Here is a 13192-nt window from a genome sequence, read left to right as displayed (position 1 = left end):
GAATTTGATTTTTTGCAGATCCGTCTGTTGTGGTGTAGAGATTCTGGCTGCAGTCACAAGTACCTCTTCCAGTGCGGAGGTGGAGGAGTCGATGTCGGCTTCAGTATTGAGCTGGGGGGCTAGCTCAATGTGGGAACTTTTTGTATTTCATCCAATTAGTTCTGTGCGACGTCAGCCTGTAGGGGCGATCCGTAGTTTCTGGGCTTTGAAGGAGGGTTATCAACAGCGGCGAGTGATCTGAAGAAAGGTCTGGAAGGGCCTTGGCGTTTATTAAATTGCGTGGGATGTTTTTTGTCACCACGAAGTCAATTAGATCGGGTTTCTTTCTGGGGTCTGCTGGCCAATATGTGGGGCTACCAGGGGAAACGTAGTCCAGCTTATTTCTCACATTGATGAGAGCGTTATACAGTTGTCTTCCCTTGGGGGTCACGAGGCGGGATCCCCAATGCGTGTGCTTGGCGTTGTAATCACCTGCAGCCATGAAACGATCTCCAAGAGAGTTGTAAAAGTCCATGAATTGGCCTTCAGAGATTGTAAAGCGAGGTGGGCAGTAGACAGCAGCAATGCAAAGGTTGCGTTACCTGACTGCACTTTAATGGACGTAGCTTGCAAGTAATTTGTTGGAAACCTTTGGTGAAAGTGGTGTTTGATGCGTTCTCTGATGAGGGTGCCGGTCCCGCCGTTTTTTTTTTTTTGTAATTCGTTTATTGTGGAAAAGAATAAATACAATAGTGGGGTATAGAAGGGTTGGGTCACACAAGTATCGGGACGGTTAGCTCGCGCGGTACGGCCGCGAAGCAATGCTTCGCGCGGGCGTTGATCCCGACCTATGTTGCCTCGCTGTTCCTACGTCGCTCCTCCGCTCGGAGCTCCGTCATTACTTTCGCTGCGAAGTCCGACACGGCCTGCCAATTCTCTTCGGACATTAGCATTAGTGGAACGAACGTTTCCACTGAGATGGTGCTTCCCAGCCTGGCCTCCAGTGTATCTCGCTCACCGGCAAATCTCACACAGCTAAAAACTGAGTGTTCTGCCGTCTCCTCCAACTGTCCTTGACAGTGCGCGCAGTTATCAGCTTCCTCGTGGCCGAATCTCCGCAAGTTGTTCCGGAAGCAGCCGTGGCCGCTGAGGATCTGGGTCAGGTGGAAATTAACCTGGCCGTGCTTCCTCTTCAGCCAGCAGTCCAGGTGGGGAATCAGGCGATACGTCCATCTTCCCTTGGACGTAGACTCCCATCGCATTTGTCACGCTGCAGATGTGGCGTCTTTCGCCGCGGAGCGAAACACCTGTTTCTCACGAAGAGTCAGCGTCCTGCCGTTTGACTGGCCGTAGATACTGGCCCTCTCCGTTGCCAGCAGGTCCACCGGTGGAGTCCCAGCTAGGACCAACGCAGCCTGCTCGGACACCGTCCTAAAGGCGCTGCAGATTCGAAGTGCCGCGAGGCGATGGGCCGAGTTCAGACCGCGACTATAGGCCGGTGTCGTTAGTGCATGCCCCCACACTGGTGCCGCATAGAGCATGCTGGCTGTAGCTACGCTGGACAGTAGCAGCCTGCTCGCCTGCTTCGGGCCCCTGTGGTTCAGCATTAATCTGCCGACTGCTCTCACCGCTGTGGTGGCCTTTGTGCTAGCAAACGTTAGGTGCTCGCGGAAGGATAGCCTCGTATCGATCATCGATGATTGCGACCTCCGCCTTCTTCCGGCTGCTCACCAGCACGGCTTCCGTTTTCTGTGGCGCTAGTTGTAGGCCAACACTAGACAGCCACGAGTTTATGCGGCTGATACTCCTGTCGCACAGCTCTTCAGCTCCTGCGAGATGCAGAACACCATCGTACATGGCGTTCCACAACAGCAATGCCAGGACCGACCCTTGGGGAACTCCGCAGGAAAGCTCTGTGGATCTGACACCGCCATCGGAGTCGTACACCAGGGTTCTGCCTCTAAAGTAGCTCTTCAGCAACTCCAGGAGATACGGGGGTACCCCGAAGCTGGACAGAGCATCCAGTATACATCCCCATCTAGCCGTATTGAAGGCGTTACGGATGTCGAGCGTGGCTATCAGGCAGTACTCCTTCGCGCCTCCTTTCCACCGATGCCCCGCAATGGCTGCTTTTGCGATGCCCACCACTTTGGAGATGGCATCCATCGTCGACTTAGCCTTCCTGAAACCGAACTGGGAGTCGGATAGATCGCCGGCTGCGGCAATGGCCTTCTCGAGCGTCGTCCGGATCAATTGCTCCAGAACCTTGCCCGCCCCATCAATCAGGCAGATTGGTCTGTAGGCGGATGGGTCTTCAGGTGTCTTTCCTGGTTTCAGGAGCAGGACCAGCCTCTGGACCTTCCATCTCCCAGGAAATATACCTTCACTAAGGCACCTTCCATAAAGGTCCGCGAATAAGTCCGGGCGAAGCGAGAGAGCAAGTCTCAGGGCTCTGTTGGGAACCAGGTCAGGGCCAGGGGCTTTCGCCTCCCTGATTCTCATCGCCGCAGCCAGGATTTCCGTCTCCAGGACTGGCTCGAACCCTTCCAGCGAGTGCGTCGCAATCTCCAGCGTGTCTCTGGGGTTATCCGTCTTCGGGAACAGATGTTCGACTATCCTGTCGATGCTCTCCGCGTCATGAGAGGCGCCCTGTTTTACCCCATGGATCTTCTTGACGATGATCCTGTAGGCGTTTCCCCAGGGATCGTGGTCCGCGGTGTCACAAAGATCTAGGAAGCATTGGGTTTTGCTTGCCCGGATTGCCGCCTTGAGAGCCATGCGGCATTTATGGAACTCTAACCGCCTCTCCAAGGTGGAGCTCGAGCGGTAGGAGCGCTGATACCGGCGCCTCGCCTTGATACACTCCGTTCTGGCCGCGGCGATCGTCTCGTTCCACCAGTACACAGAGTCCCTGTGACGAGAGTGGGCGCGCTTGGCAGCCATGCAGTCGTCGCATGCGGCCTGCAATTGGATCATGGCAGATTCCGCCATCTGCTCTGCAGAGCCATTTGCTTCCAACCTCTGCATATGCTCCGCGAAGGATTGGATGTCCAAAGTATCGGCCTTGTATCCCCTACGTGCTTGGGGGGGCAGTGGTGTGGGTTGCGCTCGCTCTGTATCCAGCGCGGTGAGGATCGCCGCGTGGTCGCTCCCCGTATAGACATCGCTCAGGACCCAGGTGCACTGGCCAGCCCTGGAGCAGCTCACAAACGTGAGGTCGACCACCGAACTCGCCCCGGCTCTGCTGAAGGTGGGCTGTGCCCCGGTGTTGATGAGTGTGACGTCGAGTGTGGAAAACGCCTCGAGGAGGGTCCTGCCTCTGGCGTTGGTGAGGCAGCTGCCCCAGTCCACCGCCCAGGCGTTGAAGTCTCCGGCTATAAGGCACGGAGTGTGGCACCTTGCGTCTGTGGCTAGCCGATCCACGGCGTCCCCAAACTCCTCGAGTGACATGCTCGGTGCCAGATAGACACTGAACATCCACCAGCCTGCCACCTTGGCACGCAGGAAGCCTCTCTCCGAGCGAAAGTCAGCCATTCCCTTGGGTGTACTGCCGCACGACCACAGAGCAGCTTTGCCAGAGCTGTCTACCGCCCAGTACGGGCCAGGGCCTACCCTATACGGCTCACTAATAGCGGCAATATCGGCACCGCGTTCACGGACCGATTGTGACAGCAAGTCATGTGCTGCCGCACAGTGGTTCAGATTCAGTTGAACCACTATCATGCCCTTTTCGTTCTGACTGTACTACGCGACGTCACCAGGGGGCAGTGGAGGCTGCCCGCCTGGTGTTTCGTGTCGCTACCCTTTGCCTCGGCGCATCTAAAGCAGCGCGGACTGTTGTTGCAGGCGGCTATTTTATGGCCCTCCCGGCCACACCTGAAGCAGGAGCTGCTCCTGTCGGAGGTGCTGGTGCATCTGGCCGCTATATGCCCTGGCTCCATGCAGCGGAAGCATCTGGGACGGGATTCCACCATCCTGATGCGGCACCTCGTCCAACCGACTTTCACCTTCCCAAGACTATTTATGGAACCAGCCATTGTCTCTGAGACAGAGAAAGTTGCCACCTGGCCTCCACTTGCGAGGGAGCGGATGCTCTTAAGTGTAACGGAGCCAGGTGGAAGATTAGCCTATGAGGCGAGCTCTGCCGTAAGCTCCTCCCTGGTTACCAGCTCGTCCAGGTCCCGGATTAGGAGTGTGGTCTGCGGCGACACAGTGCGGATCGGCAAACTTCCGCCTATCACACTCCCAATCTGGTCCTTCAGAGCGGTAAGGGAAGTTTTCCGTACTCTGGTCACCTTGTCCCCGACTCCTGCCATTCTGGAGTCATGGGTGCGCGTGACCATGTTAAGGACCTCCATATAGGACATCTCTGCCGCGGGGGTTATGATGATCGCATCATTTCTGCCCCGCTTTCGGCCCTCTCGGCGCATGGTCGCGGCCCTCGTCTTCGGACCGGGATCGCAGTCGACATGCTTCTGCGCTCTTTCGGCGTTTTGTCTGAGCGGCTTTCTCCGCCGTGGGCCGTGCCCGGGTCGTCGGTGGCGTGGTCTGGCTCCACTGGTCAACAGCTCCGATGGCAACGCCATCATTCCTATCATTCCCCTCTAGCAGCGAAATCTCCTCCTGGAGCTCCTTTAGTCGCGCAAAGGCATTCTTCATGGCCTGGTTTATGCTTCGGACTTTCTGCTCGTTAACCTTGGCTAACAAGTCGTCGAGGATCTGACCCATTTCCTTAATCTGCGGATTGGGCGCCTTGATCTTCTTCCGTGGGTGGGCCGTCACAGGGGGGCTAGGGGAGTCTCTTACTCTCTTGGTGGGTGGGGTCGACGAACTCGTCTCCCGACCGATTGGATCCAGGACTATCTCCGAGTCTTGGCCAGACGCCGTGGGGCCGCCGCTAGGTGGGGTTCGCTGTTGCTTGGACCGCCTTTGGAAGGCTCCCAAGTCGTTTCCATCTTCACTTGTCGCTGATGAAAGAGCACCGGCCAAGTGGGCCGCCGGAGCTGCAGTGTGGGTTGGAATGTGGGTTAGGGCCTCCAGAATCCATGCCCTTGCCGCGGGAGCAACCGCGCGTGGATTTCCACATTTGTGGCTGCCACCTGGAGTAGTATTGTTATTACTCGACATTCCTTTTTGCGCATTATTGCCCAATGCGGGGCTGCATTTTATACCTTCTGCCAGGTGGGTAATAAACTGCCGGCCACTATGGCTCAGACGCAGACCAAGTAGCCGCCCAATGTGGGTCAGACGCTACCTGGGTTTGGGTTAGTGTGCAGCTGATACCTGCAGCCAGGTTAGTTCCACTGCCGGCCACTATGGCGCAGACGCAGATCACGCAGCCGCTCAGTATGGGCAGACGCTGCGTGGATTTAGTCGAATGAGTGTGGCGATCGCTTCCACCAGGTCGGGACGACACGGAGCCTCCCTCGCTGATCGAATATTTCCCTCCGATTTCTTACTGTTGGGGGTTATACCGCCCCGCCTCGGTCGCCAGAACCCCTTTTTGGGTGTACCGCCAGGGCGGAGGGGATGGCAGTCGGTCAGATCCGTGACCTTTTCCACCATTTGGCAACGTGTGCGAACCGACTCCTTGCCAAGGACTTCGGGCAGCAGCCCGGGAATATATGCTACGGATTTTCGCAGCGATCGTTAGCTGAAGCTTGTAGCAAGCAGCTTCTGTCACGTGCCGGGGTTTTTACACCATAGGTGGCGCTAATGTGCGTATGTAGAGTGCATCGCCGCTGCAGTGCTGCCACACAGCTGCATTGCGCTCGCTTCACTACATTGCACGCCAGCTGATCGAGCAATCAGCTGGCGTGACCGGCACAAATATGTGTAGGCATCCACATTTTGGCCCACAAAGAGAGGGCGGCATCGAAAGAGATGAAAGAGAAAGTTTCGAAAGAAAATATCCCCCTTAGCCCTGGCCGTCGACCATCTCACCGGAGCATTAGGGCACAGAAAGTGCCCTACGCGGGCCGCAGGAGCCGTGCCTCGACTGGTAAGTCTGGAGACAGCACTCATCTTGCATCCCACGCACTGCTACCACTTTTTTCCCCTAGGGGAAGTGCCACAGCACGAGACTTAGCCGGAGCACCCGCGCGGGCGTCCGTTCACCGCGACTTTCACACACACCCTAGCCTGCCGGTCCCGCCGTGGGCTTTACCATCTGGATGATCTGTGCGATGGAAGGTATAACCTCTAATATGAAAGTTGTATCCGCTTGTGAGGTGCGTTTCAACCAGTAGCATGGCGTCGATGTGGTTTTCATTTAGGAATTGTGTTAGTTTAAGTTTATGCCGTGAGACGCCGTTGGCATTCTACGGGGATATACGTAGATTAGACATTGATTATTTCGACTGTTGTGCTACAAGCAACTGTATCACCATATTCTGATTCTGGACAAGCGTTTGCATGGTCGTTTTCATAAATGACATGAGTTCCATCATACTTTGTTGCATGGTCACCATCATGGATTCCAGGTTGTTTTGTGACTGCCCTGGGGCTTGCTGAGCGTTTACCGAGTTTGAGGGGGGAGAACTTTGCATACCTGTTCGTAGAGCTTCAGCGTAGGAGATGCCCGTGGGGGCATTTAGCGGACCAAAAGAGGATCTGGCTGCTTTGGCAAAGAATACATCTGGAGTAGTTTTTGAATTATAATACACATTTTGTGTATTTTGTTGGCGTGTTGCTGTTGCTCGTCGCATGCGACTCTTCAGCTCCTTGTAGATCATGCAGCCTCTGTACTTAGCTGTGTGATTTCCTCCACAGTTTCCGCATTTTTTAGTTTTTGGGTCTTCTTTGTTCGCAGGGCAGTGTGCGGAATTGTGGAAGTCATCACAGACTGAGCAGGCTGACCGAAGGGTGCAGTATGTCCTTGTATGTCCATACTCCTGGCAATTTGTGCATTGCACAGGACCGTTGCGTTTGTGCGGTTCTTCCACGGTGATTCTCCGATGCAATAGGAACTGCAGATCGGGTGAACTTCATTCTTTTCAGGGTTTTTCTTTCTGGCTCCAGTTCGACTTTGAAAAGTGGTTGCGGCTTTTTGTTTTTATTTATAATGTTGCTGACATTCTTGGCAAGGAAACCCTTGCCTTTCTGGGCTTCCACTATCTCAAAGAGGGCGACGTCTGGTTCAATTCCTTTTAACACGACTTGCAGTCCCTTGCTGCTTTTTAGTTGGTAGGTGTAAAAATTCTTTTTGGATTCTTCCAGGTATTTAGACACAGCCCGGAAGTGTTCTTCTGTTTTGGTTTGAATTTTTGTTTCGCAAATGTTCCCTTTAATAAGCGGAACAACATGAAAGTTTCCGTCCCCGACCAGCGCAACAATTTTGTTGACCAGGGCGTTTGAGCTTTTCTCCCTAATATAAATGGGTGGGGGCTTTGGCTGTTTTTGAGTCTCCTGCTCCGGCTCTGCTTGGTTATTCTCACCAGCTGCTAGCGGAGAAAATCTGTTGGAGTTGTTTGGGTCGTAGCTTTTGGTGACACGGTTGATCTTAGGTTTGTTACAAACCGTGTTATGTGGGCTAAGTTTACGCTTAATTTGGATGTAGCGATCCATGCCAGTCTGTATGGCCGGAACCGCTTGTTGCTTATCGGAATTCACGGTTTTTGTTAAGATTGAATTTGGCGCTGCGGCCGTTGGCACCGATTTCGCAATATTGGTCGTTGGTTTAGTTGTTGCTGTTGCTTTTGCTACGTTTGCAGAAATTGCAGCTCTGCTTGTTGTTGGTGCGTCTTCCATCGAAGCCGGTGGTGGTGGGGTTTGGCATTGCGAGCTCCAAGATGTAGGAGCTGGAATGAGTAGGGCGGGTGAGCAAGAGGGCGCTCTCGTGCCGTCGGCGGTCAGTAGAGCCGGGTTGGGCTTGGTGGACGTTTTTTCTGTTTCGTTATCGCGAGTTGAGAAATAAGAGAAACAACCGTTTCTTTGGTTTACAGAGGTTCTACGCTCATTCTTTTGATCGCCGCTCATTATTTTGAGCTTGTTACGCGTGGCACCATATAAATGAACTTTGCAGCTCAAAAACACGTCTCACGCACTAATGTCCGTATGCCATACGCACTGTAGGGCTTGGCCTAGCTGACAGTACGTAGCTTAGAGTTCCTTACAATATTAAAATTGGATAGTGCTCTCTTGGGTAGATCATTATACCCTTGCAGGGTATTATAATTTCAGTCAGAAGTTTGCAACGCAGTGAAGGAGACGTTTCCGACCCTATAAAGTATATATATTCTTGATCAGCATCAACAGCCGAGTCGATCTAGCCATGTCCGTCTGTCCGTCCGTCCGTCCGTCTGTCCGTTTCTACGCAAACTAGTCTCTCAGTTTTAAAGCTATCTGAATGAAACTTTGCATTTAGTCTTCTATACACTCTCACTAATATGTCGGAACGGGCCGGATCGGACGACTATACCATATAGCTGCCATACAAATGTTCGATACATTTTTACAAAAAAAATTATAACTTGGCTGTTTTTCAATATTTTTGCATCATTTTTGAGATATTGCCATTTTATATTATTCCAGAATTTCAGTAAATTTTTTATGAATATCGGACGACTATACCTCAGAGCTTGCAAATAACTGTCGACAGTTTCTAGTTGTCTGCATATATGTGTCTCTCTCTCACTCTTTACGAAAAGACTCAGAGAGCACCCGTTTCATGGGTTCTTGGAATCAGCTCGCGCGCGTTTAGAGCGAACTCGTTTTTTTCTATTCTGATTTGTTTCTGTTGTTTCATGAACCGTGGTCAGTGAACAAAAGTCTTTTGCGTATGTATTGGTATACATTCACACGCATAGGCAAGCAAATCGTTAAACGTTTAGTTGCGATTTAAAAACAACATTGTCTGAAACTTTTTCTTTTCTTTTTAATAGCATTTTGTTGTATGGACACTTGTTCACAAAAAAAAAATAAATAAAAAAAAACAAACAAAGGTGAAGACCGTTCGCGTTGAGCTGTTCGGTCACTTGGTCTTTTGCTGGCCCCCTGTGTGCGAGCGTTTCTCGTCCCGCTCTTTACGCACTGCTCATTTAAAGGCCGAAGTAAAAAGAGCTCAACGAAAAGCGTTCAGCATAAAATAGAAGTGAAGACAGCAAAACTCCCTTGCTCAGATCGAGAGCGAAGGAGTATGAACTTGTTCGGTTTTGATCGCAGCGAGAGCACAGGAAAAAAACTGTAGACAGTTATTTGCAAGCTCTGCTATATCTTATAGCTGCCATAGGAACGATCGGAAAATGAATAGGAAAAAAATAATAACTTCGTTGTTTTTCAACATATTCTTATGTACTTTTATATATGAGCTTCTTTTATTATTTGAGAATTTTGGTAAAAATTTTATGAAAATCGGACAACTATATCATATAGCTGCCGTAGAAGCGATCGGTGAATGTATACAATATGTAAAACTGGGAATGTAAAACTGTAACTGTCAAACTATAAACATAATAAGTATAGGTAAAATGAAATGAAACTCTGTTTTGTGTGTGTTTTCAGCATTATAATTTATAATATAGTTTGTTTTTATTAGCATCGACCTATATTTATTAGCATTCGTAATTGCAGACTTGAGGTCATAGCCGGCTCCGATTTTATAAAAATCAAAGGCTCGGCTTTAGCTAAAAACAACAAAAAGAACTTGTCAATAGACAAGTAGCAGCTGTGGTGACGATCGTTTCGTTGGCGCTACCCAACTCATCAGACCACTTGCTAACTATTGCTAATTTTCTTGGTACTTTACCTTCAATCTTTGCTTAGACCCGTTGGGAATCGTAAGCTTCGATGTAAAGGCAAAAGCAAGCCCTGAAGCCTTTACATCGAAGCTTACGATTCCCAACGGGTCTAAGCTAAGATTGAAGGCAAAGAACCAAGAAAATTAGCAATAGTTAGCAAGTGGTCTGATGAGTTGGGTAGCGCCAACGAAACGATCGTCACCACAGCTGCTACTTGTCTTTTGACAAGTTCTTTTTGTTGTTTTTAGCTAAAGCCGAGCCTTTGATTTTTATAAAATCGAAGCCGGCTATGACCTCAAGTCTTCAATTACGAATGCTAATTTATAATATAAATATCTAAACCAATTTGCAAGGGTGTACAAACTTCGGTGTGCCGAAGTTAGCTTCCTTTCTTGTTTAATAGCTTTTTTGATTGCGTTTTTGTTTATTACTATTTTTTGTATGTTTTTAGGTACAAGCCTTTACCAATGGTACCAATGGTAAAAAACCACCAACTTTGGGAACTGCTATTACCCGTGGAATTACAACATTTTTCTTACACCCCATTGATTTAGATAATGCACTGCGTGCCACTTTAACAGCATTCAATATGTCGAGTGGCTTATTCTTTCGCAATTCGATGGTTGCCTTTTGATAATTGATGCAAGAGATTTTTTCACCACTTTCTTTTTCTGTTGCTTTCTTCCCATACCAAATTTCTTTTTTAGCTTCATCATGTTAGTAGTTGTTAATTAGGGTCATTAATTAAAAAGATAGGGGTGATCTGACCCCTGTCACCTTAAAAGGGTAGGGTAATAAAAATTGATTAGGGTGTGATTGAATGGATTGAGGACACGTGAGAAACGTGTGCGGAAGCGGTACCGCCCCGAAGACGCACTCGATACGGGAGCGAGGGGGCGAGGGAGCGATAACGCACACGATACGCCTTCGAGTGCGTATGCGAGGGAGCGATATCGTTCGACCCGCGCGCGAGCGGGTGCGTTACCGCCTCGAAGACGCACTCGAAACGGCTTCGAGAGGGAGCGATAACGTTCGATCCGCGCGGGAGCGGGTACGTTACCGCCTCGAAGGCGCACTCGAAACGGCTTCGACTCGAAACGGCTTCGTGTGCGTATGCGATGGAGCGATATCGCACGACCCGCGCGCGTTGGAGGGTGAAAAGGTCACATACCACTGCACCTGTGTTAAAGAAATTGGAAGGACGAACGAGTGCGATCCTTAAAGGGATGAAGATGTTACGAAAGCCGGTGTACACCTGCGAATGCACAATGCAATTAAGAGGGATGAAAAGGTCACAGTCACCCAAGATCTTTAGGAGTGATAGAGAACTTGTGTGTGCTACCTTTCCACCAAAGGACGGTCACTGAAGATGCAAACGAAAAAGGGATGGAGGGTGAAAAGGTGATAAACTGCATTCATCCATTCAATTCCCCATATCATTCACAACGTGCTGTGATATGCATGAAGGCTCATGTATTCATCTTAGAAGAGCCGACTTTAGCATAAGGGTGGGGCGGTATGGGAAAAGGTTCAGTCTCATACCCATTTCTCTGATAAAAAAGTCTGAACATCGAAAAAGGAAAGTAACTCCTCCATACATTCTAACTCGCAATGGTATGAGGCGCCACACAAGAAAAAGGATCTTTTTTTCCAGTCAATCGTGACGAATGCAAAACTGGATCAATATGTTGGAAACTCAGGTGAATGAGACCATAGAGCATTAACGCAGAGCTCTAGACTTTCACTTTTAGTTTGTGTTCCAAGCGACTTCATCACGCCGGTCTTCCCTTCAACTTGAAGAAAATCAAAAGTGCTAGTGAAAATTGAACGAAAATCAAATTTAAACATTTTAAACAAAACAAAAAATATAAACATTGAAAATCAAAAGCAAAAACTTTTTGTTATCCTTCCAAGTGATTTCAACACGCCGGTCTTCCCTTGTCTTAAAGAAAAGACAAAAGTGCAAAAAACAAATAAACAAAACAAAATAAAAAACAAAAAAAATAAATAAATAAAATAATAAATAAATAAATTTATTTTATTTCAACAAACAAAATCAAAATAACAGCAAGATGAATTCGACAAACAACAACAACAGCAACATCATCAGCACCAGCTCCACCTCCACTAGTAATGCTGGTTCCATTCCCCCTCTTGCGACAACCAGTGGAATTTACTGCAAATATTGCAAAATATATTTGCCGGTGGGAGTGCAATGGAAAAATCATATCCGCACTGAAGCCCATAAAGTCTTCGCCACACAACATATAACTGGTAGTGTGAAGCAGATTCTGGATGGATTCAAGGGACGAATTCTGCAATACATGTTTGTCAATGAGGGGCCTGCAATCAGGAATCCCATTGAATTCTTCAATGAAGCGGGTGTAGCATTTCTCCCCCATTTACAAAAAGCGCTGACCACCCACCTTTGCTCCAAAATTAATTTTGAGTTCTTTGGAGAGTATATGCTAGTAAAGGAGCATGATACTCGTGTTGAGATAAAGTCATTCCAAACTAAAATGACATTTATTACTTCAGCATCAAATTTACCAGCCTACATGAATTTTCATAAAGAGGAACTGGAAATAAAAATGGGAGAATTCCAAGAAAGGGACAGTGGTTGGACCCTAATTCGAATCATCAGAATGGAAATGAATATGATGAAATGTGATCCAATGAAAGGATCAGCTCATTTCAAGCTCCCTGAAATACTACAACGCAAAAACGCCGTAATAAATGTGAATAACAATGATGAATATTGTTTTAAGTGGGCGATTCTTTCGAGCTTTTCAACAAATGATAAGCCACAGCGATGCTCTACATATAGGGTGAACATATTATCAGATGTAATATACGCTGAAGGAGGCGTAAAACTAGATTTTACTGGATTAAATTTCCCAGTGGTGGTGGATGATGTGAAAAAGTTCACTGCACAAAATCCACACATAAGCATAAATGTGCTTGGATGGGATACGGATATAAATAAAGTTATTGGACCACTTTATTCAGATGGAGTGGAAAAAAATAAACACATAAATTTGATGTTTGTCAAAGGACCAACGGCCAACGTTCCCGGACATTTCGTCTACATAAAAAATATGTCACGGTAAGTAAGAATAAAGTTAAAAAATAAATAAATAAATAATAAAAAAAAAAATAAATAAATAAATAAAATTATAAAAAATGAAATATAATTAAAATGCTAATTAAACTCAAAAATTACTTTTGCAGACTACTCTCAGCCCAAATGGGTAAGCAACAGAAGGCGCGACTTTTCTGCAACAAATGTTTGTCTTATTCAACGAATGACGCAAGAGCTGCAAAACATGCGGAAATATGCAGCAATGTTGTCACTGAAGTACCACATCCTAATAAATCAGAGCTGAAATATACGAATTATCATCGACAACTGGAGGTGCCTTTTGTGGTTTATGCGGACTTTGAATGCATACTGGAACCGATGTCAGTAGCAGTAA

The 13192-nt window shown here is 48.3% G+C and overlaps 1 protein-coding gene across 1 annotated transcript; it reads right to left on the bottom strand.

Moving 5' to 3' along the window:
* Positions 1-827: 827 nt before the first annotated feature.
* LOC138928686 (uncharacterized) lies at positions 828-1241 on the bottom strand. Its single transcript, XM_070286184.1, has one exon. It carries the CDS (start codon positions 1239-1241, stop codon positions 828-830), a length of 414 nt encoding a protein of 137 aa, XP_070142285.1.
* Positions 1242-13192: the final 11951 nt, after the last annotated feature.

Source organism: Drosophila kikkawai, chromosome 3R, assembly GCF_030179895.1.
Source record: "Drosophila kikkawai strain 14028-0561.14 chromosome 3R, DkikHiC1v2, whole genome shotgun sequence".
NCBI lineage: Eukaryota > Metazoa > Arthropoda > Insecta > Diptera > Drosophilidae > Drosophila > Drosophila kikkawai.
The sequence above is the reverse complement of the archived record's forward strand: the minus strand, read 5'-3'. Positions and strand labels throughout refer to the sequence as shown.

Coding starts and splice junctions, on each gene's coding strand:
- LOC138928686 (XM_070286184.1), bottom strand. CDS start 1,241: ATGCGATGGGAGTCTACGTCCAAGGGAAGATGGACGTATCGCCTGATT.